Genomic DNA, 27,031 nt, shown 5'->3' with positions numbered 1-27,031 from the left:
ATCCACTTTCCCATTTATTACCTGGGATTTGCAAAGGATGCAACAACCCAGCTTGTCTAAAGCGTTCAGCTTTATTTGGCTGACAAATTTGACACTTGAGAACATAATCTTCTACATACCCTTTCATCGTTGGCCAATAAAAAGTGTGTTTCGCTAACCATAACGTTCTGTGTACCCCAGGGTGTCCAGCAGAAGGGGCGTCGTGACACTCCTTAAGAATCTTGGACCTAATGTCCCGGATCTGTGGTACACAAATTTTGTCATTACGGAATAGTAAACCATTCCGAATCATCCACTGGCCTCCTGCAGCCTGAATGGTAGGCTGTTCAGTCATCGAGTCTTGGTCAATCAATGAGCTCCCGTCCTGAATCTTCTGTCAAAATGGACCAAAATAACTATCAGTCCTGCAAAGCCCTCTCAATGACTGAAATAAGTCAGTAGAAATCTCAGTGAACGACAAAGTATTCACCTCTCTAATTCGACTAAGCGCATCTGCAATACCATTCATGGACCCTTTTCTATAACGAATCTCAAAATCAAAATCTTGCATTAACTCAACTCAACGAGTCATCTGATCTAGGGAGAGGATAACGGTTCTTAATTGTCAGCTTGTTCAATCTCTTATAATCTACACACATTCTCCAAGTGTTGTCGTTCTTTCTCCTAAAAAACACAGGTGCACCCTAAGGTGATTTACTTGGACCGATCTGGCCCATTCTCAAATAATCTTCGAGTTGTTTAGCCAACTCATCTTCCTCAGCTTGGCTCATCTTGTAAGGTGGAATACTGACAACATGAGCACCAGGGATCAAGTCAATACGATGATCTACGGCCCGTTCAGGTGGTAAACCCGATGGCAATTCCTTAGGAAATACATCTTGAAACGAATCAAGTATCTTCCGTAATTCTTTGCTTTCAGAAACACTTAATTCACTGACATCCATAAAAGGGATGAGAAAGGAAGAAAGTGGAATCAATACACAATGGAAAGCGGTATACAAAGAAGAATCCATTATATTTCCAAAATCAACTGTATTTACAAGAGGTCCCTGAGAGGGATGTATACAATCACCTAAAATACTATACTAGATGTTCCTATGCTAAAAAGAAAAAATATGACTAGACCAATCTATCTGGACTTGAAGAGTCCTTAAACCACGCAATCCCTAATAACAAGTCTACATTTTCTAGCTGCATAACATACCATTCCAGAGTATCTTTGTAGTCCTGAATCTGGATTGGAAGCATCTCCACCTTTCGATCCCATACTTGTCTTCCCGCAGGTAGGCGTACCTCATAGGTATGATCATTGGGTGTCCTATCAAGACTCAATTTCTGCACAAGTTTGTAGTTGACAAAGTTGTGTGAGCTGCCAGGGTCTAGAAGAATGTGAATTTTATGGCCATTCACTTCTCCATAAACTCGGAGAAGATCATGCAAGCCAAATACTTTAGAGTTGAACAGACAATCAGAACATGTACTAGGACGAGAAAGTACAGTAACTGACGTACCTGTCTGTCACCAATTGGCCGACCATTTGGTCCATTCCTAGTTTTTGCGTCTCGTTCACTTGAGGCCAGGCCAGTGTCTCGTGTGAAGAGGCCAGTATTTTGCTGACATGGACGGGAGCCAGACTGGTGCCACCCGTGTGTTAGCAGGATGGTGTCGTATGGACGGGAGCCAGATCAGTGCCACCCGTGTATGACCTGGACTGTGTTCGATCCATGGGACTGTCACGCCATGGAAGAGCCAGTATTCGTGCCGTGTTTTACCTATGGGACTGTCACACCTAGGGAAACTCGTGCCTGGAACTGTGTCTTACCTATGGGACTGTCACTCCATAGGAAGACCAGGTTTTTATGTTTTATGTCGAGCCAGTTTTGTGCCGACAGATATTTTGTACATGTTTCATGAACGGGAGATATGTCCATGTTACTATTTGCACATGCACACATATTTTGCATGTTTGAAACTGTTTTCGCATGACATGTATTCGTGTGTTTGCCTGCCTGACGTGTTACTTACTGAGCGGGGACGCCTGCCAGTGAGTCGTGAAGTCTGCCCTGTATTCTGACGAGTTTCAGTGCATGTGAACAGGTGGTAAGTATATGGTACATGTTGTTTTAATGTTTTAAATTCTAACCCTTTGATTTATAAGGTTAGGGGTTCACACTTATTTAAAAGTGGGCACCCCCTTTGGGCACCCACTTTGGGGCCAAGGTGGGGAGCCTCACTTTTAAGTGAGTGTGGGGGTGGGCATGGTCACCAACCCCCACTAATCCCCCTTCATGCATGCGTGGGTAGCTCTAAGGTTATCTTCACTTCAATTTTTATTTAATATGGCTCTCCATCAAGCGTAAACAACATCGCAGCTTCTTGGCGTTGATTTTTCTTCACCCGGCGATCAACCTTTTTGGCGTGGGGGAACTGTCGACCATCTCCTCGCATGCTGCCTCTTCCATACAGGCTGCGCATGCTTCTATACGGCTGCTTTCACTTCCTCTACAGGCTGGCTGCGAACTGCACAGCAGGGGACTGTTGACTCTACTGCTGGCTGCGCCTGACCCTCTACAGGCGACTGAACCTGCTGCTGCAGGCGGCTGTCTTCCATCTGCAGGCGGCTGTTTTCCACCTCCTCCTTACTGCTGCGCCTGCTCCTCTCCCAGGCGGCTGGCTGCCCCATTGATTGCATCACCAGGCGGCTGCAGCCAGGCCAACCACTGTTTCTCAGGTGGCTGCGCAGGCTGCTGGGTACCCTCTTCCAACAGGCTTTGATCTCTGTTCCTTCAGGTGGCAGCAAACCCGCAAGAACCTCAGCGTATTGCTCCTACAGGTGGAAGCATTCCTACAGGCGGCTGTTTACTCACTGGCTGCGTTGTCTTGTTCTTTTGCAAGCAAACGTGGGCCATCTTCTCTCTACACTGCAGCCAGGCCTCTCCTCCAAGTGGGTTCTCCTTCTTTCACAACAGGTGGCTGTTATTTCTTGCGGTGGTACTTGCCTTGGTGGTTCACCACGAGGCGACTAAGTCTTCATCAAAGGGACTTCGCATCACCTGGAAGACTTCATCATACTACAAGTAATGGTTTCATATCAACCATCTACAAGTAAGTGATTTTCAGATTTGAGTAAAGTACTATATGTTTAAATCTGGTAAAAGATTCGTCCCGCTCGGCCTACACCCGTTCGGTGCCGGGTTGTCCAAGCTATATGGGCGAACCTCGGTCCAAGGGTGCTGAGATCGGGAGAGCCAGGCGTTAGTACGAGAGCGCCTGTCTGTGCGTGGTCTCGGAACACCAGTGTGGTGCTCTCCGCGGAGTCCAGTGAAAGCACAGGACCGTAGCGATTGGACCACACCAGTGGTCGTACTGTTTCGAGTTTTCTTCATCGAAATCCGAGCCTACTTGTTTGGTACTGTTTTCATATGTACATGGACATTATCTGGTTCTCAGAACCCATGGAGCATTGTATTCTTTAAATACTCCCAATAAATATATCATATATTGAGGGGGGGGTCGGCCCGTTCCGGCCCCAGTGCTGGTGTCCATCTTTCCATTTCTGTTCATTTAAAATTCAAGTTGTTTTAAGTTGTCCATTTCATATTTGTGGTTTTAAAGTTGTGCTATTAAGCGTGTGGGTGTCCAACGGAGTCTTTCCCACTTGACGGGATTGGTTTCATTGGTATCAGAGCACGGTTGTTTCCCTCTTCCTAGTGGGGAAACGAACCTGTGTACTGGACATCCCGCTTTTAGCAAACTTTGAACACAATGGACAGCCAAGGCAACCCTTTGGAAGTACCAAATTCGAGGGGTCCCTCTAGAGCTTCTCGTGGGTCTGATGCCCTGCGAGGTAGACACAAGCCCCTTGAAAGGGTTATGGATAGTGAATCCAAAGGTCAACTGTCTCCAGGAAAGACAGTTATGCTTGAACAAGACCCTGATGCTATGAGGGCTGAAATGGAACATATGAGAAAACTTTTGCAGGCTCAAGAGCAAGAATTGAAGTTTTTGCATGAAGATCCTCATCTGCAAAGTGCTATTGAAGCCAGGAAGGCTGATGCTATGGTTGATGTAACCTTTGAATCAATGGCTCGTGAAGTGGGCAAGAAACCAAGGGAGTTGGCACTTGCCTATCTCCTTCGCAAAGGTGATATCAAAGAGGGGGATGACGGAGAGCTGAAATTCAGAAATCCACCTCGTTTAAAGCATGGAGATCCCGCATCCCAGAGGCTGAAATCTTTTATGCAAAAGGAAGAGGTGACTGTCACCTCTCGTCATGCATCCTCTCCACAAGGCACTAAGCCTGATAGATTTGTGTATGCCAGTGCTCATGGAGGGCATGAGAGTCACATGCATGCAAGATATGTATCTCATGGTGACAGGACTACTTCCAGAAAAATTTTGCCTTCTGAGTTGTCTCATGGAGAGACCATGCCATATGCAGGTAAGTCACATGCATCTGAGCTTCGAGTTCGTGGAGCACATGCCACCGTGCCCCATGAAGCTTCTATGACGGCCCATGGAGCCCATGCAGATAGGGCTACCCCGTTGGATAAGGGGAAAAGAAAAAGAGAGGACCATGAGCCTCATGCCAAGAAGCTCAAGGAGTTCAAAGCAGGTGATAAATCTGTCAAATTTGATGTCTTTCATGGTGAACACGATGCTTCTAAGGTGTTAGCGTTTGTGGCACAGTTCGACATTGCTTTTAGCGATGAGGACTTTACAGAAAAGTCAAAGGTGCGCCATGCTAGCATGTTTCTGAAAGGCACTGCTGCCCATTGGTGGATCACCGAAAAGATCACCAAGGATCCCATCTCTACTTGGAAGGACTTCAAAGATAGATTTTATGCTCAGTTCTTGCCACCCAATGCAGAGCAAACTCTCACTCAAAAGTGGGATAGGCTGGAACAAAAAGATAACGAGAGTGTGCAACAGTATGTTAACAAATTTTGGAAAGTGTTGCTGGAAGTGACTCCCTTCATGCTAATCTCTGAGGAGGAAAGAAAGAGGAAGTTTCGTTCTGGATTGCAACCTGCATATAGATCGGGTATTGAATTGCACCCAAAACATACGTTGCAGCAACTCACAGCTTCTGCCCTTGCTACGGAGCAATTGGTGCTCAAGATCAAGCAGGATCAAGGAGGTTCCAAGGCGAAGGACAAGGCTGCCCCAAATCAGCAAAAGGGCGGACAGCCATCTAAAAAGAACTTCCGGGAGTCCTACAAGGGTGGTAAAGCTGAAAATAAAGAACAGGGCCCAAGAAAGAACAAATTTGGATTAACCCCGGAGCAAAGAGAGCAATATGCTAAGGATGGAAAATGCTTTTCTTGTGGTAGCAAAGACCACATGTTTCGGCAATGCCCAGATCGCAAACCAAAGCACGAGGACAAGCACACCAAAGCAAATGTTCATGCAGTTCTTGATGTGCAAGGTAATACAGGTCATGATGCAAAAGAACGTATGGTTTGCAAGGCTTGGGGGCAAATCAAGGATCAGCCCGCACTCTTCATGTTTGATGACTGTGCAACTGACAATTTCATCTCTATGCAAATGGCAGCTGCATTGGGAATTGAGGTTGAAAGCATGGGACCTCAGATTGAAGCCGAAGCTGCATTTATTGGCAAAGAGGTGCAGGTTACCCCTTTGATTGGGAAGTTGCGTATTCATATACAGGGCTACCTTGACAATGAGCATTTCTTAGTTGCTCCTCTGAATGGATGTGATGTATTGTTGGGCAAGCCGTGGCATCATAGGCTTGAGCCCCGCAAAGACTACAAGTCTAATATGATTTCTTTTATGCATAAAGGCCGCATGCACTTTATTGATGCTGGCAAAGAAGGGGATTCTATCCCAGTTGTATCACACATCCAAATTAATAAAGCAATGAAAAAGAGTCTTTCAGCGTACTTGGTTTTTGTGCGTGATAGTCTTGTGCCAAATCATCAAAATATAGACGCTATGTCTAATGATAGGCTGAATTTTCTTAATGCATTCAAAGACTGTTTTGCTGACTCGTTGCCAGGTGAATTACCTCCCCAAAGGCCCGAAGATCACCGTATAGATCTTGTGCCAGGTAGTTCTCCTCCTAACAAACCCGCATACCGAGTGAGTGCTGCACAACAAGAAGAAATTATGAAGCAGGTAAACGAGCTTTTAGAGAAAGGTTTGGTTCAGCCCAGTTCCTCACCTTACTGCTCTCCTGTACTTCTTGTTCAAAAGAAGGACGGATCATTCCGTATGTGTGTGGACTATAGAGCTTTGAACAAGCTTACCATCAAGAATAGATTTCCAATTCCACGTATTGATGATATCTTGGATAAGCTTGATGGCTCAGCTTGCTTTAGCAGACTTGATTTGAAGAGTGGTTATCACCAGATACGCGTGGTGCCACAAGATGTCCATAAGACTGCATTCAGGACAGCCTTCGGATTATATGAATTCTTGGTAATGCCTTTTGGTCTCACCAATGCTCCTGCTACTTTTAATCGTATGATGGATAGGATATTCCGATCCCATCGCAAGTTTACAGGAGTCTTCTTTGATGATATCTTGGTTTTCTCAAAGAATGAGCAGGAACACAGAACTCATTTGGTCACAGTGTTCGAAGAGTTGCGGAAGCATAAACTTTTCGTCAATGCCAAGAAAAGTGAGTTTTTCCTTTCAGAGATTCATTATCTGGGACATATTGTATCCAAAGATGGAGTTACAATGGATCCTGCAAAGATCGAGACTATTCGGAATTGGCCCGAATTGCAAAACGTACATCAAGTACGTAGTTTTCTGGGATTATGTTCGTATTACAGGCGTTTCATAAGACATTTTGCTATGATTGCCACTCCTCTACATGATCTCACAAAGAAGAAAACTGTTTTCAAATGGACTTCAAAGGAACAGGATGCTTTCTTGCAGCTCAAGCATGCGATCATATGTGGTCCAGTATTGATTGTTCCTGACTTGCACAAGTCATTCGTAGTTGAATGTGATGCTTGTGGTGATTGCATAGGAGCTGTCCTAAATCAAGAAGGGCATGCAGTTGCATACGAGAGCCGTCATTTGCATGATGCTGAGCTTCATATGGATATCTATGAGAAAGAGCTCTTGGCTGTAATTCACGCCTTAAAGATTTGGAAACACTACCTTCTTGGGGCTGAATTTGTAGTCAAGACAGATCATCAAAGCTTGAGATACTTTCTATCTCAAACCAAGCTTTCAGAGAAGCAAATGAGAATGGCAAACTTTCTTTCCATGTTTCATTTTCAGATTGTGCATACTCCAGGAAAGAAAAATGTGGTGGCCGATGCACTATCTAGGAGGCCTTATATTGCTGCAGTCTCAGTGGCCTCTCATGGAGATCTATCTGCTATGAGAGATTTGTATCATTTGGATGCTGATTTTTGCCATGTATGGACTGATTTGATGGCTGGTCATTCACATGCCTCTTATGTTATCAACGAGGGTTATCTCATGAAGGATAATTGCCTATGTGTGGTGAAGGATTTGCGTCCAAAGGTTATGGACGAATGTCACGCTCCACCTTATGCTGGTCATAGAGGTATTATGCCTACTACTCGCATGATTCAGAGGTATTTCTTTTGGCCAAGCATGCGTAAAGACATTGAGGCTTATGTGCGTGCATGTATCACTTGCCAAAAGGTGAAATTTGATAGGCAAAAGCCTCCAGGTTTGCTTCAGCCATTGCCTATTCCCTCGCAACCTTGGGAAAGTATCACGATGGATTTTATTATGGATTTGCCTAGATCCCAGCATGGGAATGATGCTATTTGGACTATTGTGGACAGGTTTAGCAAGCAAGCTCACTTCTTGCCCGTCAAGAAAACCATCAAAGCTGATCATATGGTAAAGCTTTTTCTTGCTAATATTTTTAAGCATCATGGTATGCCTAAATCCATTGTTGGGGATAGAGATCCCAGGATTACAAGCCTATTTTGGAGTGCTTTGTTTGATAATATGGGTACTAAGCTTGAGTTTTCATCAGCTTATCATCCCCAAACGGATGGCCAAAGTGAAGCTGCAAATTCAGCTGTGTTGGATTTATTGAAGTGTTATGTGGCAGATCAAAAGAGTGCATGGGAGAAGTATCTTCCACTTGTTGAGTTTGCCTACAACAATACAATCCATGCTTCTACAGGAAAGGCTCCGTTTGAGATTATTTATGGCAGAGTGGTCTTGCCACCCATCCTTCGTACAAAGGATGAGATTTTTGCAGCTGATGAATATGTTCGTGACTTGGATGTTGCCTTTGGTCAGGTGCGGACAGCCATTGCAAGATCTCAGGATAAGCATAAAAAGGCTGCTGATAAGCATAGAAGGGACATGGAAGTCAAAGAAGGTGATTGGGTATTGCTGAAATTTGAGAAGGCTAGGCTTCGGAAGAGGCCAGGACGAGAAGGATCATATCCTAAGCTTTCTCCTCGCTATTATGGACCCTTCAAGGTGATTCACAAAATCAATGAAGTGTCCTACAGGCTTGCTCTACCTAGTCATTGGAAGATTCACAATGCTTTTCATGTGAGTCTATTTCGGAAATATGTGGGGCCAGATCCTGATGAGCCTGTCACAGAAGATCCGCCAGAGATTGAAGAGCTTGAGGAGATCCTCCAGCCAGAACAGATTGTTTTTCACAAGGAGAGAAAGCTACCTGCAGGAAAGCTTTCCAGGAGATACCTTGTGAAGTTTAAAAATTATTTGCCTATTGATGCCAAATGGGTAAATGAGGATTATTTTGCAGATTATCCGCAATTGTTGCAGGCATATCTTGAGGCTTTTAAGTTGAGGTCAACTCTTTAGAAGCCCGGGGGGATGTCACCAATTGGCCGACCATTTGGTCCATTCCTAGTTTTTGCGTCTCGTTCACTTGAGGCCAGGCCAGTGTCTCGTGTGAAGAGGCCAGTATTTTGCTGACATGGACGGGAGCCAGACTGGTGCCACCCGTGTGTTAGCAGGATGGTGTCGTATGGACGGGAGCCAGATCAGTGCCACCCGTGTATGACCTGGACTGTGTTCGATCCATGGGACTGTCACGCCATGGAAGAGCCAGTATTCGTGCCGTGTTTTACCTATGGGACTGTCACACCTAGGGAAACTCGTGCCTGGAACTGTGTCTTACCTATGGGACTGTCACTCCATAGGAAGACCAGGTTTTTATGTTTTATGTCGAGCCAGTTTTGTGCCGACAGATATTTTGTACATGTTCCATGAACGGGAGATATGTCCATGTTACTGTTTGCACATGCACACATATTTTGCATGTTTGAAACTGTTTTCGCATGACATGTATTCATGTGTTTGCCTGCCTGACGTGTTACTTACTGAGCGGGGACGCCTGCCAGTGAGTCATGAAGTCTGCCCTGTATTCTGACGAGTTTCAGTGCATGTGAACAGGTGGTAAGTATATGGTACATGTTGTTTTAATGTTTTAAATTCTAACCCTTTGATTTATAAGGTTAGGGGTTCACACTTATTTAAAAGTGGGCACCCCCTTTGGGCACCCACTTTGGGGCCAAGGTGGGGAGCCTCACTTTTAAGTGAGTGTGGGGGTGGGCATGGTCACCAACCCCCACTAATCCCCCTTCATGCATGCGTGGGTAGCTCTAAGGTTATCTTCACTTCAATTTTTATTTAATATGGCTCTCCATCAAGCGTAAACAACATCGCAGCTTCTTGGCGTTGATTTTTCTTCACCCGGCGATCAACCTTTTTGGCGTGGGGGAACTGTCGACCATCTCCTCGCATGCTGCCTCTTCCATACAGGCTGCGCATGCTTCTATACGGCTGCTTTCACTTCCTCTACAGGCTGGCTGCGAACTGCACAGCAGGGGACTGTTGACTCTACTGCTGGCTGCGCCTGACCCTCTACAGGCGACTGAACCTGCTGCTGCAGGCGGCTGTCTTCCATCTGCAGGCGGCTGTTTTCCACCTCCTCCTTACTGCTGCGCCTGCTCCTCTCCCAGGCGGCTGGCTGCCCCATTGATTGCATCACCAGGCGGCTGCAGCCAGGCCAACCACTGTTTCTCAGGTGGCTGCGCAGGCTGCTGGGTACCCTCTTCCAACAGGCTTTGATCTCTGTTCCTTCAGGTGGCAGCAAACCCGCAAGAACCTCAGCGTATTGCTCCTACAGGTGGAAGCATTCCTACAGGCGGCTGTTTACTCACTGGCTGCGTTGTCTTGTTCTTTTGCAAGCAAACGTGGGCCATCTTCTCTCTACACTGCAGCCAGGCCTCTCCTCCAAGTGGGTTCTCCTTCTTTCACAACAGGTGGCTGTTATTTCTTGCGGTGGTACTTGCCTTGGTGGTTCACCACGAGGCGACTAAGTCTTCATCAAAGGGACTTCGCATCACCTGGAAGACTTCATCATACTACAAGTAATGGTTTCATATCAACCATCTACAAGTAAGTGATTTTCAGATTTGAGTAAAGTACTATATGTTTAAATCTGGTAAAAGATTCGTCCCGCTCGGCCTACACCCGTTCGGTGCCGGGTTGTCCAAGCTATATGGGCGAACCTCGGTCCAAGGGTGCTGAGATCGGGAGAGCCAGGCGTTAGTACGAGAGCGCCTGTCTGTGCGTGGTCTCGGAACACCAGTGTGGTGCTCTCCGCGGAGTCCAGTGAAAGCACAGGACCGTAGCGATTGGACCACACCAGTGGTCGTACTGTTTCGAGTTTTCTTCATCGAAATCCGAGCCTACTTGTTTGGTACTGTTTTCATATGTACATGGACATTATCTGGTTCTCAGAACCCATGGAGCATTGTATTCTTTAAATACTCCCAATAAATATATCATATATTGAGGGGGGGGTCGGCCCGTTCCGGCCCCAGTGCTGGTGTCCATCTTTCCATTTCTGTTCATTTAAAATTCAAGTTGTTTTAAGTTGTCCATTTCATATTTGTGGTTTTAAAGTTGTGCTATTAAGCGTGTGGGTGTCCAACGGAGTCTTTCCCACCTGACGGGATTGGTTTCACTGTCAAAGACAACTGGTTAGCTGCCTTTGGCTTGGGTCCTGCGTTGGTCTTTGCACCCTTTTGCTTCGGGCACTCGTTACGCATGTGTCCTTTTTCTTCGCAGATAAAACAACGCCCCTCCTTCTTAAGCTTCAAAGCTTTAAGGAGTCGTTTCTTCTTCGCTAGTGTCGAACTTGAATTCTTCGAAGGTTGGTCCGAAGACTTTCCTTCGGTCGTGTTAGCCATAGGTGCAGAGGACTTTCTTTTATGCTTGTTCCCCTGCTCAGTAACGGATTTCGACTTGAAAGAGACCATTGTATCATCCTAGATACGAGCTGAATGAATGGCTTCGTCCAATGTTTTGCATTTGTTATTTTTAACCTGTAAACGGTATGAGTTTGATAAACCAGCTACGAAAAACCCCAAAAGAGTAGTGGGATCCATCTTTGTAGCTTTCATTTGCAAGTCCCTAAACTTCTGGAGGTAGACCTCATAAGTGAGATGCTGCAACGTCATGGTCAAAGCTGTAAACCGGACAACAACATCATAATCATCCTCTTTCTTGAGGAATTTCTTCTTGAAGACGTCTTCGAATTGTGCCCAAGTTGTTGGCTTAGAGTTGAGTTCCTTCCACCAAAGCAAAACTTTGCCTGAGAGGAAACCTGCTGCTAACTGGATCTTTTTTCCATCATCATATGGATGAAACTGAAAATAGACCTGCCACTTATGTAGCCAAGTGTCCACGATCTCCTTGGTACGCTGCTTTTGCTCGCCCCCAAATGGTTCTGGAGTAATATTGGGACCTAAAGCAGAGGCCAAGGTATCCATACCTGAAAGAGTAGATGGAGTTTCGCAAGGCTTACATCTGGGCGGCAATTTGTGCTTGACGTTCCGAAGAAGAAGCTTCGAGAGCAACTTTGAACTCTTGGAAATCTGATTTTGACACATAATCGTCAAAAAGATCGGCATCGGTATCTTCCGTATAGCCGGCAAGCCTTCGCGTTCGACAAGGGGCTCCAACTCTGATTCTTGGGTCTACATCGTGAAGAGGACAAGTGGAGAGAAAATATGATCTTTGCACAATAAAAGTGCGAGGGAACTTGAGAGCTTGAGAGCTTGAAAACTTGAGAGATGTGTGGCAAGAAGCCCACTTAAGGGGCTTATATAACTGTCCCCAAAAGCTACTTGAGCTTTTGCTTTTGTGTTTATATATATATATACATACATATGTATATATAGATACATATATATATACATACATATATATATATACATACATATATATATATACATATATATATATATATATATATATATATATATACATACATACATACATGTTTATATATACATGCATGCATGCATGTATGTACACACACACACACACACACACACACACATATATATATATATATATATATATATATATTCTGCTTTCTTTAAATAAATAAAAAACACCTTTAAACCTTAGAGGAGGCCTTTAAACTCTTTTTAAAAAAAAGTTTAATCTCAAAAAACCGAAAACAACTAAATTCGGCATTTCAATGATTTTCCTGGTTTTTTTTCTCTCCCCTCCTGGAATTAGCGCCGCCAACTTGCCTTGCTGCCGGCGCTGCCTTCGCCCAGGTGGCCATGGTTGTTTGCGCCAGCCTGCGCCTAGGCTTGGCCGCCTGCGCACGGCTGCCTGCGTAGGCCTGGGCGCCTGCCAACATGGCAGCCTACATAGGCCTAGTCGCCTGCATAGCTGAGCCGCCTACTCACTTGCGCCTACAACAGCAGTACAACTATACCCAACCAGCAGTACATGACCAACAGTACCCTGCCAGCACCCGACGTTGCATAGCCAGCAATCGCTTCTCTCGCTCGCTCTCTCTTTCTCTTTCGTGCAGCCAAAAGCAAACGTGCTTTTTTTTTCTCTCACCTGAAACTGTTTACACAGTTCAAAAACATCTTTCCTCTTCTTTGCAAAGCAAACAACCCTTTCTAGACCACAATCACCATCATCATGGATTCCTATGATGAAAAAGCAACATACTGAATCTGAAAAACAACAGTATGCACAGAAAAAACAAGAAGCTTTTTGAACACATACCTTACTTCGATCTCATCTTCTCTACCTACCGACTTGCTCGTTCACGCGGCACGCTCTGATACCACTATCAAATCCCCACCGGATCTCCTCATGGAACGCTCCTGGTGCGAGACTCGAAACCTGCAAACAAACAAACAACATGGGGGTGCAAGCCTGACTCACCTCCCAACCATGACAACCGTGGGCAAGCCCACAGTCTTGGCTGTCCCCACCGAGCCACGAGCTGAGCTAACTAGGTTGACGTACCGACCAATCTCCTCCTCACAACGTCCCATACCGCCACGAAGCTACCCTCGCGGGCCTCGAGATTGCTGCCGGCCTCGGCTGCGTAAAGCAAGTGCACGTCTGCACTAAATCTAGGCTCTAGACCATAGAGCTCTCACAAATCACGCGAGACTCTATATGACTAATGACTAACCTTGGCCACCCTTTTATAGGCTCTTGGCCGGTCATCGGGCGTCCACACTTGGGCACCCGCCCGTCCATACTTGGGTGCCCGCCCGTTAGTCTATCCCTACCTCAACTCACCAATCAGCCTACCTAGCTCCAAGCTTCCCCAAACCTCGAAGCTAGTCTTGTGTGCGTGTAGCACACGGTAGATACACACTGTGCACATGACACACTGACAGTGGCCTGATTACTTGCTTTGGTATTATCAGAAATGACAAACAACCATGTATTTCGGATGTTATTTGCTGAGGACATTCGGTCATGCAGGACTACTAAACATGCTTGTAATGCACTTGTGTCATTGTACCAGGTATGTCATGAAGCACACATTGCTTATCTATGAAGCAATAAGAGTCACAGCATAAGAATGACGGAGACTCCATGGACAATCTCCTTACAAAAATCAAGAATTTAAGGTGCTATTGACCAGTGTTGATGAAGTATATCTTGACAGTTCATTGGTGCCTACTGTCTTGAATGCGTTGCCGGACTTGTATCAATTTCTATGCATGGACATTGCGTGGATTTAATTGCCTATAAACTATTTGTGAGCCATAAAGAAGGGACTGGCCATCCTAGGTTCCCGGAATTTTATAAATAATAATGTGTGGGAAAAATAATAAGTCAATATTATTTTACAAGATAAGTGAAATTTTAGTTATAAACTTTCTACTTTCCATGCTTTTTGTCTATTTTTCAGGTATTAAGAGTGGCCAACCCTCCAATGAAATACACACATACTCCCCTCATCAGAAAAACGTGAGCAGCCTTTTAGCAGCCCGCCTCCTTCGGTGACCGGAGTACAAGGGTGTCCAGACACTGAGGCTAAGTTCAGTGTCCCGCATCTACACGGATGTTGTGTTGTATGGCCACGACAGGGCAAAGCTTCTGTACCAACAGCGCACAGACCAAGAAAGCAGATTGCTGCTGTGTGGACAGCGAACGCCAATGTACAGAGAGCCAGTGCCACTGGACCAAGTGCTGATCTGGCAGCTGGGTGCCTTTGTACCGCCGATTTCAGGTGGTCAGACTGAATCTTGATTGTCTGCTTGATGAGGGAATGTATGGTCTGTTGAAGAACTATCGCTTTTCTAGAATTAAAAGTTTCTGGACTTCGTAGCAACCCGAACTTACTGGAAAAAGAGCGGGGTACGGAAATCCTCAACACCGAAAGCCAAATCCACCCTGGTTGGTATTTAATATATATACCTCGATGAATCCAAGAACATGCCCAAATTAGCCTCATAAGAAAGTGCAATTTAATATTTGTGTGCATGCAGAATCCAAGGACTGTGTATTTTGTGCCTCTGAAAAGCATGCTATCCAGGTTTCTGAAATAAAAGAATACCCAGACGAGAGAAAGGCCGGAGAAGGAAGTGGGAAACAGGGAAGGGTTCCCATTGCAGTGTCTGCGCACAAAGCACACATACACATGCCCCACATACTCTATTGCATATCATATTCCTTTTAAGTTTTCCTACAGCCAAGAATAGCCCTACTGAGGGAAGATGGTGATCTCACCAAATAGTGGTCCTGAGATCTTCACTTGACACTGTTGGCATTATCATCTCCAGATTGGGCATATATGTGCATATTTCATGCTGTATCTGGCCAGATTTATGAGGCCATGCATTCATCTTATTTTAGATATTTTTTTGCTATTTTTGTCTATTTTTTAGACATTATTCTAGTATTTTTTGCATAGTCGGCCAGCCCACTGTTTTTATACTGGCCGACTAGCTCTTGTCCAACCTATAAATAGGTGGCTTGGGTTGTATGCACCTACGGGCAGCCCTCGTGCTCTACTTCAGCAGCTAACAAGTTTTCTACTTCAATTCTTTTGCACGTGTGTTTCTTTGCAAGATCTATTTGCTGTTTTTTCTGATTTACAGCCATTCTTTCATGGTATCAGAGCCCAGTGTTACAAAGGGACCTGGGTTTTCTGTTGTGGACCTGCGTTTTCCATTGAGGAGCTGCGTTTTCCACCGAGGAGCTGCGTTTTCTGTTGAGGACCTACGTTTTCCACAGAGGTGCTGCGTTTTCAGCCTGAGATTTGCGTTTTCAGATCTCAACCCCGTATTTTGGTGCTACAACAGGGTTTTAACCCAGGGGAGTCATTTCTTACCTCTCCTTTTGGTTTGCCACCCTCCCATCCCTTCTTCTCCTTCCTTTGTCTTGGCTGCACTCAGCTTTTGAGGAGGAATTTGCTGATTTTCCGATCAGCTTTGTTGAAGAGGAGGATTCTGCTACGTTATCGGAGATATGGCTTCTGGTCATAGTCATTCTTCTCACTCGGGGATTCTCTTTTCTTCTCCCCGATCCCAAGCCCCAAATTCACAGGGATCTTCTTCCCAGCTTCTTGTTTCTCTACCTTATTCCCAGATTCCTGCTTCTTTTCCTTCCATATTCCCCACCACCACCACTTCTCTTGTTTCTCCCTCCCACAAACCCTCATCCCGATTCCCAACCCCTTCTCATGTGCCATCCTATTCACCCCCTCAAGTGAGTGATTCCATGAAGCTGATTGCTACCAACTATCATACTTGGTCGTTTTATACGCAATTGCTTCTTGAAGGAGCAGGTGTGTGGCCCTCTGTCACCACTCCTCACTTGGTGGATCCTGTGTTTCGTGGAGTTTTGGATGCACGGGGCCATCTCATCATCATCCATTGTATGACACCATCTATCCAGGCACAATTCATATCTTCCAGAAGTGATGCCAGTCAGATGTGGAATGAGATTCAGAGGAGGTTTGGGAGAGTATCTTCCATGAAGATTGCTAAGTTGGAGGCGGATCTTGAGAAGATAATATCATTGATAAGATTGGGAAATTCACAAGGATCAAGAGGCAGCTTGAGGAGTATGGGAGCTCAATCAACAACCTGATCCATAAACTGCTTGGTAAGCTGCCATCATCCTTTGACTCTTTCAAAGATCACAATTATTTCCGTGATCCTCTCCCCCCTTTTGAGGAAGTCGTGAGTTATCTCCACGACAAGTGCATGCTTCGCGGAAAAGGCAAGTCAGAGTTTGCTTTTGTTGCCTCTAACAAGGGCAACGGCAAGCGCAAAGGCAAAGGCAGAAAAGGGAACTCCAACAACAAGCAGAAAGTCACCACAAAGTTATCTTCTAACGACGACGATTTTGACAGCAACAAGGGTTCGAGGATGAAGGAATCTTGTGAGTTTTGTGGCCGACTTGGTCATTCTGAGGCCAAATGTTTTGCCAGACAGGCTGCTTCCCGCAAAGCTAAAGCAAAACAGGAGCCCCCCTCCGATGGCTCACACACTTCACCCACGACAGATGGTTCAGATACTTCGCCAACGACAGAGGAGGGTACGAAGTCTAATGCTAAGATGGCTTTTCTTGCTGTCTATGATCCCCCTGTTTTTTCATCTTCACAGGAGCAGGATGAGTCCATCTTGGTGGTCACATGTCAAATCCCCACGGATCCCCTCGTGATCGATCTTGGTTCGAAACTCGAATCCTGCAAACAAACGAACAACAACAAGCAAAGGGGTGCAGGCCTGACTCACCTCCCAACCATGACAGCCGTGGGCAAGCCCACAGTCTTGGCTGTCCCCACCGAGCCACGAGCTGAGCTAACTAGGTTGACGTACCGACCAATCTCCTCCTCGTGACGTCCCATACCGCCACGAAGCTGCCCTCGCGGGCCTCGAGATTGCTGCCGGCCTCGGCTGCATAAAGCAGGTGCACGTCTGCACTAGATCCAGGCTCCAAGACCATAGAGCTCTCACAAACTCGCGAGACTCTCTATGCACAATAACTAACCTTGGCCACCCTTTTATAGGCTCTTGGCCGGTCATCGGGCGTCCACACTTGGCCGCCCGTCCGTCCATACTTGGGTGCCCGCCTGTTAGTATATCCCTAACTCAGCTCATCAATCAACCTGCCTAGTTCCAAGCTTCCCCAAGCCTCGAAACTAGTCTTGCATGCGTATGGCACACGGTAGATACCCACTGTGCACATGACATACTCCCCTTCCTCTAAGAGCTCACCCCTGAGCTCACTAAAAAGCCAGGGTAATCTCTCTGAAGAGAAGTCAATGTCTCCCATGTAGCGTCGTCCTCAACACGATCCTTCCACTTGATCTTGTATTCCGTGATAAGCGTATGACGCAATCTTCGTTCACGAAAGCCAAGAATCTTTTCAGGTTCGTACGGAACAAATGTCATGTCCTGGACATCTATAATTTCTTGAGGAGTAACTAACTGATCTGCTCCACCCAGTACTTCCTTAAGTCTACTGACATGAAATACAGGATGAACTTTCACATGAGAAGGCAAATCCAATTCATATGCAACTAAACCAATCCGTCGTGTAACACGAAATGGTCCACAGTATCTAGGGGATAATTTCGGAGATCTACCTGTCCGTAAAGTCTCGGAATCTTTCGGAACTCGCAAATACACCATCGTTCCTTCAGAGAACTCTCTGGGTGAACGATGTCTATTAGAATAAAACCTGTCTCGGTCTTGAGCACTTCTAATAGATTCCTTCGCAACTTGTAACATTTCCTGCATATCTTGCAAAAAATTACGTGCTGCATCATGCTGAAGTCCTGAGAATCCTACTGTAACAGGTGATCTTGGTTGAAAACCGTACATAAGCATGAAAGGACTAAACCCTGTACTCGTATGCTTAGTACTGTTATATGCAAATTCTAACATAGGAAGATAATCCTCCCATGAACTTTGTCTTTTGGATACATATGCTCGAAGCATATCCTCCAAAATCTGATTCACTCTTTCAGTCTGGCCATCAGATTGAGGATGATCAGAGGAACTCAAATTTAAAGTTGTTTCCAACTTCTCAAAAACAAGTTTTCAAAAATCACTCGTAAACTTAGAGTCCCTATCACTGACTATGTCCTGCGGTAACCCGTACAGTCTAAACAATTGCTCGATAAACTGCCGAGCTAATTGCGTAGCTGTAATAGTCTTTCGGGTCGGTAAAAATCTAGCCATCTTTGTCAAGCGATCTACCACAACCCAAATAGAATCGTGGCCTTGATGTGTTCTTGGCAATCCGGTAATAAAATCCATGGAAATACTTTCCCACTTATTACCTGGGATTTGCAAAGAATGCAACAACCCAGCCTGTCTAAAGCGTTCAGCTTTATTTGCTTGACAAATCTGACACTTGAGAACATAATCTTCTACATATCCTTTCATCTTCGGCCAATAAAAAGTGTGTTTCACTAATGATAGTGTCCTGTGTACCCCAGGGTGTCCAGCAGAAGGTGCGTCGTGACACTCCTTCAGAATCTTGGACCTAATGTCCGGGATCTGTGGTACACAAATTTTGTCATTACGGAATAGTAAACCATTCCGAATCATCCACTGACCTCCTACAACCTGAATGGTAGACTGCGCAGTCACCGAATCTTGGTCAATCAATGAGCTCCCGTCCTGGATCTTCTGCCAAAATGGACCAAAATAACTATCAGTCCTGCAAAGCCCTCTCAATGACTGAAATAAGTCAGTAGAAATCTCGGTGAACGACAAAGTATTCACCTCTCTAATCCGAATAAGCGCATCTGCAATATTATTCATGGACCCTTTCCGATAACGAATCTCAAAATCAAAATCTTGCATTAACTCTGCCCAACGAGCTTTCCTGCCTCTCAAATCATCCGCATCACACACATACTTGATTGACTGATGATCAGTCAATACCACAAACTTGGAGCCATATAAATAATGTCTCCTAACCTTGAGAGCATGAATCACAGCATAAAGCTCCTTCTCAAGGGTTGGCCAACGAGATTGAGTGTCGTCTAGCTTTTTACTTTCAAAAGCAACCGGTCTACCATCTTGAAATAAAGCAGCCCCGACAGCATAGTCACTGGCATCAGTTTCAAGAACATAAGGCCGACTAGGATCAGGCAATGCTAAGATAGGTGCTTCTTTGACTTTATCTTTCAAAAGTCTGAAGGCCATATCCAAATCGTTATTCCAAGTGATAGGCTGATTGGACTTACGTCCACGACCTTTCAATAAGTCGGTCATCGGTAGTGTAAGCTGAGAGTACTCCCGTACAGATTTCCTAAGAAAAACTACAAAACCGAGAAAAGAACGAAGTTGTTTCACTGTTCGCGGTATAGGCCAGTCCAAAACCTTCTGAACTCGGTCATAGTCAATGCTCAATCCATCTCTAGTGATCTTGTGTCCCAAGTAAATGATGTCGGTCATAAAGAACTCACATTTACTGAATTTAGCATATAGTCGATTCTGTCTTAAAATAGATAAGACAATCGTGAGGTGTCTGACATGATCCTCAAGAGTACGGCTATATATCAAAATATCATCCAGGAACACCACCACAAATTTCCCCAAATGTTCACGAAAAAGATCGTTCATCATTTGCTGGAAAGTGGCTGGAGCATTGGTTAACCCAAAAGGTAATACGAGAAACTCGTAATGGCCATACCTAGTCCGAAAGGCAGTTCTTTCGACATGCCTTTCATGAATACGTATCTGGTGATAGCCAGTACGTAAATCTATCTTCGTGAAATATTTCGCTCCTGCTAACCGGTCAATCAGGTCATCTGATCTAGGGAGAGGATAACGGTTCTTAATTGTCAGCTTGTTCAATCTTTTGTAATCTATACACATTCTCCAAGTATTGTCCTTCTTTCTCCTAAGCAACACAGGTGCACCCCAAGGTGATTTACTTGGACGGATCTGGCCCATCCTCAAATAATCTTCGAGTTGTTTAGCCAACTCATCTTCCTCAGCTTGGCTCATCCTATAAGGTGGAATACTGACAGGATGAGCACCAGGGATCAAGTCAATACGATGATCTACTGCCCGTTCAGGTGGTAAACCCAATGGCAATTCCTTAGGAAATACATCTTGAAACGAATCAAGTATCTTCTGTAATTCTTTGCTTTCAAACACGCTTAATTCATTCACATCCATGGAAGGGATGAGAAAAGAAGAAAGCGGAATCAAGACACAATGGAAAGCGGTGTACAAAGAAGAATTCATTATATTTCCAAAATCAATTGTATTTACAAGAGGTCCCTGAGAGGGATGAATACAATCACCTAAAATACTATACTTGGTGTCCCTATGCTGAAAAGAAAAAATATGACTAGACCAATCTATCTGGACGTCAAGAGTCTTAAACCACTCAATCCCTAATAACAAGTCTACATTTTCCAGATGCATAACATAGCATTCCAGAGTATCTTTGTAGTCCTGAATCTGGATTGGAAGTATCTCCACCTTGCGATCCCAAACTTGTCTGCCCGCAGGTAGACGTACCTCATAGGTATGGTCGCTGAGTGTCGTATCAAGACTCAATTTCTGCACAAGTTTGTAGTTAACAAAGTTATGCGAACTGCCAGGGTCTAACAGAATGTGAATTTTATGGCCATTCACTTCTCCATAAACTCGGAGAAGATCATGTATGCCAAATACCTTAGAATTGAACAGACAATCAGAACAAGTACTAGGGCGAGAAAGTACAGTAATTGGCGTACCTGTCAAAGACAACTGGTTAGCTGCCTTTGGCTTGGGTCCTACGTTTGACTTGGTACCCTTTTGCTTTGGGCACTCATTACGCATGTGTCCTTTTTCTTCGCAGATAAAACAACGTCCTTCCTTCTTGAGCTTCAAAGCCCGAAGGAGTCGTTTCTTCTTCGCTGATGTCGAACTTGTATTCTTCGAAGGTTGGTCCAAAGACTTGCCTTCTGTCTTGTTAGCCATAGGTGCGGAGAACTTTCTTTTATACTTGTTCCCCTGCTCGGTAACGGGTTTCGATTTGGAAGAGACCATCGTATCATCATAGATACGAGCTAAATGAATGGCCTCGTCCAAAGTTTTACATTTGTTATTTTTAACCTGTAATCGATACGAGTCTGGTAAACCAGCTACGAAAAACCCCAAAAGAGTAGTGGGATCCATCTTTGTAGCTTTCATCTGCAAGTCACGAAACTTCTGGAGGTAGACCTCATAAGTGAGGTGCTGCGAGGTCATGGTCAAAGCTGAAAACCGGGCAACAACATCATAATCATCCTCTTTCTTGAGGAATTCTTTCTTGAAAATATCTTCAAATTGTGCCCAAGTCGTTGGCTTTGGGTTAAGTTCCTTCCACTAAAGCAAAGCTTTGCCGGACAGGAAACCTGCTGCTAACTGTATCTTCTTTCCATCATCATATGGATGAAACTGAAAGTGAACTTGCCACTTGTGTAGCCAAGTGTCCACGATCTCCTTGGTTCTCTGCTTTTGCTCGCCCCCGAACGGTTCCGGAGTAATATTGGGGCCTAAAGCTGAAGCCAAGGTATCCATTCCCGAGAAAGTAGAGAGGGTAGTGGTCAAGAGAGCGATGGAGTTCTGCAAAGCCTGCATCTAGGCTGCGATTTGTGCCTGACGTTCCGCCGAAGAAGCTTCGAGAGCTACTTTGAACTCTTGGAAATCTGATTTTGACACAAACTCGTCAAAAAGATCGGCATCGGTTCCTTCCGTAGTCGGCAAGCCTTCCCGTTCCACGAGGGGCTCCAACTGATTCTTGGGTCGACATCGTGAAGAGGATACGCGGAGAGAAAATTCGATCTTTGCACAATGCAAGTGCGAACGAGCTCGAGAGCTTGAGAGCTTGAAAACTTGAGAACTTGAGAACTCGAGAGATGTGTGGCAAGAAGCCCACGTGAGGGGGTTTATAAAGGTTTCCCAAAAGCCAAAAAATCTCGAAAAGCTCTGCTTAGCTTTTGCTTTAGCTTTTGTGTTTTTTGTTTTTTTTTCTTGAATAAATATATATATATATTTTTTTAATATATATATATATGGATATATATATTCACTGTTCTTAAAAAAAAATAAACACCTTTGGAAACCTTAGAAACCCTTGAACCCTTGGAGGATACTTTACTCAAAAAAAAAAAACAAAAAAAAACGAAAGCTAAAAAAAAAAACGTAGCTTTTCTTTTTCTTTTTTTTCTCCCCCTGGATTAGCGCCGTCGGCGAGTTGCTGCAGACGTCATCTACCTCCTTGCGCCAACCTGCGCCTGCCACGAATGTCTAGGCGCCCGCCTGCTGTACGTGACCTGGGCGCCGGCTGTGCGTGGCCTGGCCTGGCCTGGCTGGTGCGCTAAGCTGCGTAGGCCTGGCTGGGGCGCCTGCGTAGGCCTGGGCGCTACCCGCCTGGCCTGTGCGCCGGCCTGGCCTGGGCACCAGCCCGCCTGGCCTAGGCGCTGCCTGGTAGACATGGCCGCCTGAGTAGACATGGCCGCTTGGCCACGTGGCTGGCTGCCCACGCACACTGAGCTGCCTGCCAATTGTATCGCCTGCACAGACTCGACCAAACGCACACCCGCCAGCAGTTCTACGCTCGCTCTCTCTCTCATGCGCCAAAAAAACAAACATGCTTTTTCTTCCTTTTTTTTTTCCTGTTTTCTCTCCCTGCAGGTTATGCGTATGCACAACAAAACAGGCCTCTTCTTTGCAAAAGCAATCAACCCTACCAAAACTACCATCTCCCATCATCAACATGGGTTTCTTTGATAAAGGAAAAACACATACCAAACTGAAAACTGCAGTGTGCACAGAAAAAACAGCAAGCTTTTTCAACACATACCGTTCTTCGACCTCTTCTTCTCTACCTACCGACTTGCTCGTTCACAAGGTATGCTCTGATACCACTATCAAATCCCCACGGATCCCCTCGTGATCGATCTTGGTTCGAAACTCGAATCCTGCAAACAAACGAACAACAACAAGCAAAGGGGTGCAGGCCTGACTCACCTCCCAACCATGACAGCCGTGGGCAAGCCCACAGTCTTGGCTGTCCCCACCGAGCCACGAGCTGAGCTAACTAGGTTGACGTACCGACCAATCTCCTCCTCGTGACGTCCCATACCGCCACGAAGCTGCCCTCGCGAGCCTCGAGATCCTTGGCTGCATAAAGCAGGTGCACGTCTGCACTAGATCCAGGCTCCAAGACCATAGAGCTCTCACAAACTCGCGAGACTCTCTATGCACAATAACTAACCTTGGCCACCCTTTTATAGGCTCTTGGCCGGTCATCGGGCGTCCACACTTGGCTGCCCGCCCGTCCATACTTGGGTGCCCGCCCGTTAGTATATCCCTAACTCAGCTCATCAATCAGCCTGCCTAGTTCCAAGCTTCCCCAAGCCTCGAAACTAGTCTTGCATGTGTATAGCACACGGTAGATACCCACTGTGCACATGACATCACAAAGGGGACTTCTGATTCAGAAGTCAGTGCCCTGTCCGCAACAGCGGATTATTTACAGGAGTTTCTGATAGAGACCTTATCAGTTCCTCTAATTCTTTTGAATGAGTATCTCCCTTCCCTTGTGTTGTTTCATGCTGATGCTATTATTGCAGATTTTCTCTCGTCTCTTTCAGAGGAGGATAGTGGTTCTTCTACTGGGCAGGTGGATGATTTTGCCGAGATATCCTCACATATTCTCGAGCTTCCTACTTTGGCAGTTGCTTCTCCTTCCTATGTTTCAGAGGAGGCATCTTCCACTATCTTGGAGCCTGTCCCTACTTTGAACCTGACAACTTCTACTATCACTGATGATCAGTTTGTTCCAATGGTTGTTTCATTTCCTTCTTCTTTAGAGGATTAGTCTACTTCGGTCCAGATACTTGTTGCAGATGGAGAGGAGGTACCATCTATGGTTCCATCTCCTGAGGGCTTCTCTCTTCAGATTGACCTTATTGTTTCATCTTCGATATCTTCTCGATCTTCTTCTCGTGGCTTCTTCCGAAGACCTTCTTGGTATTTAGATGTACCATATCTCCGCAAGCTTTGTGCCTTTTATGAGGAGGAGGTTCCTTCAGACTCTTTGGAGGTCTTTCTTCAGCGTGCTGAAGTTGGTCCGCCCATCTGGCGCTGAAGAGGAGGTGTTGGCATTATCATCCCCAGATTGGGCATATATGTGCATATTTCATGTTGCATCTGGCCAAATTTATGAGGCCATGCATTCATCTTATTTTAGATATTTTTCTTCTATTTTTGTCTATTTTTTTAGACATTATTCTAGTATTTTTGCATAGTCGGCCAGCCCACTGTTTTATACTGGCCGACTAGCTCTTGTCCAACCTATAAATAGGTGGCTTGGGTTAGCATCATTAGCACATCATTATTCAGCCATTGCTGTTGGTTGTATGCACCTACGGGCAGCCCTCGTGCTCTACTTCAGCAGATAACAAGTTTTCTCCTTCAGTTCTTTTGCACGTGTGTTTCTTTGCAAGATCTATTTGCTGTTTTTTCTGATTTACAGCCATTCTTTCAGACACATGCTTAAAAATGAAGCTAAATGTTGTCTTTCTTGATGGGCCTTGAGAAAAATGCCCAAATAATGGGGCCATCATGCTTTCACCCCCACATACTAGAGGCCACCCCAGAAGCCCATGTCCTGATTCTCGTATGCTGACAAGATTATTCAGGTTGGGTCAACATTTGTTGAGACCTTGGTCTCATGCTAAGTAAACTCAAAGCCCAGCACCCATGCTATCCTAACACATTTACCTCGATACACACAAATCCCATAGTGCCCATACAGCAAGGCAAGCAGCCTTGCAGAGGGCAGGCATTAACTACACACATCAAGGCACCCGTCGTTACGCTAAAACTGGCGATCTTCATGCCATCTGCTGGTAAAAGTTGCTAGAAATTTTTTGAATGCTGACTGGCGTTCATTCCCATTCATGTTCCAGCTTTGGCAGGCACCAGCTGGAGGCCCCATCAGCATGCCTTGGGTGAGCACCTCATATGCATAAAGGGAAGGCAACCAAACCGTCGCAGCAATCAAACAGCCATGATTTCACGACCCAAAAGGGTGCTGATGTGACACATACATGTGTGTATTCAGCCTTAACATCTTTAGCTAATAAAAGGAAGAAGATAGGGAATGTCCCATACCTTGTTGTAGAGTACAGAATATGCAAGACTGCTGATGCTGACCGTGTGGTGAACAATGTTGGAATAATCAATGTGTGTGTCGAAAAGACAACAGAAGAAATCATATATGAAATACGCCAAGCTCACTGTCATTGTCAACATCTGTGTTTCAGAAAAAAAAAAAGAGCCAAAGCTTGTTCAGAACCATTAAAGATTCTCATTGGAATTGTCCCTGTATGAAAGAAGAGCCAAAATTCACACATCTTCCCATGCACACAATAAAATCCATGCTGTGGATACACAATTAGCTCAATCTGCCGTAAGAGAGGCCAATGGCACAATACAAAACAGTCAATCCATGCTAAGTTGTGTTTAGTTGTAAATTCAGGGGGTAAAATATTGAAATTTGCCTAGTAAATTTCAAAAGGAATCAGCACACATCCCATGACCCACAAGAATTCAAAGTTCACTTTGTGATTGGCCTTCTATGCTTCTGCAAATCTCCAATAACTGAAATATAAACTAGCAAGTTTGCAGACAAGGAAAAAAAATTAATAAAGATGATTAAGCTCTTAGAAGAAGAGCTTGTCAGCCACATCAAGTCTAAAATAAGCCATGTGCTAGCCACAAATACAATTCAGGCCAAGAGTGTTGGCCTTGCATTCCAATGATTGTTGCGTTTTGTTTGGCTCCAAAGAGCAAGAAGGCCTAGCAAGAATAACAATATCAGTGACAAAATTGACCTCAGCTTCTCATCAAGCCAGTTAACAAACATGAACAGTTTAACTCAGCCCAAAAAGGTGCTCAGTTAGTAGATAATTGAGGATGATAGTGTCAATTTGATACAAAAATGTGTCGCAAGAAAGTAGATGCTATCTGAATCACACTCAAATAGCTGGAGCCTTGATCCTTGAATAGATTTGTGTGCCTCTCTCTCTCTCTCTCTCTCTCTCTCTCTCTCTCTCCCCCCTTGGGGCTTTAGTTCGGCAGCATTATTGTCTTTTCGTCTGTTTACCAATTTTTTTGTAACACAATCTCTTTGTAATCCCTTATGTCTCATAGACCTTATGGTCTTTTGAAGACATTTAATATAACTTTCTTTCTTCTCTCTCTCTCTCTCTCTCTCTCTCTCTCTCTCTCTCTCTCGTGCTAGTGCGAGGGCCCTTATAAAGACCGTGATCCACCCGAGTTCAAGTCCCACCGTTGGTCGTATATGCCCTCATGTTGCATTCTACCGACATTAATACCTCTCTCTCTCTCTCTCTCTCTCTCTCTCTCTCTCTCTCTCTCTCCCCCCCCCCCAAGAGGCAATCCCCGAAGAGATCGTTCATCATCTGCTGAAAAGTCGCAAGAGCATTTGTGAGCCCAAAAGGTAATACAAGAAACTCATAATGGTTATATTGAGTATGAAAACCTCTTCCTCGGATATACATATCTAGCAATACCTTGCAGCCTAGTTGATGGTTTAGCAGACATTGGGTCTACATCATCCTGCATTTGGCAATCCTCCATCAATCGTCTACGGTAAGTTTTCTGCATTGTAAAAGAAGTTCTCCAAAGCAATGAAGCAAATACTCTTGCTTGCGGGAGGGGCCCTTAAGTGGGTAAATTGGGACCCAATCTAGTGTCAT

At 45.1% G+C, this 27,031-nt stretch overlaps 1 protein-coding gene across 5 annotated transcripts in view; it reads right to left on the bottom strand.

Annotated features, from left to right (window-relative positions):
• The window catches only part of LOC147619082 (uncharacterized), a 56,786-nt gene that overhangs the window by 10,759 nt on the left and 18,996 nt on the right, over positions 1 to 27,031 (bottom strand). For all 5 annotated transcript variants that reach the window (XR_015262021.1, XR_015262022.1, XM_086774284.1 and 2 more), the window contains exon 2: positions 25,422 to 25,562. Coding sequence is in view for 3 of the 5 variants with exons in the window: in XM_086774284.1 (XP_086630410.1) it covers positions 25,422 to 25,562 (141 nt within the window). In the remaining 2 variants the exon portion in view is untranslated. The remainder of the gene's footprint in view (positions 1 to 25,421; positions 25,563 to 27,031) is intronic.

The sequence above is a fragment of the Cibotium barometz genome, chromosome 34, assembly GCF_041138505.1.
Source record: "Cibotium barometz isolate CiBa-2024 chromosome 34, ASM4113850v1, whole genome shotgun sequence".
Lineage (NCBI taxonomy): Eukaryota > Viridiplantae > Streptophyta > Polypodiopsida > Cyatheales > Cibotiaceae > Cibotium > Cibotium barometz.
Note: the sequence above shows the minus strand (reverse complement) of the source record. Positions and strands in the feature narration are given on the sequence as shown.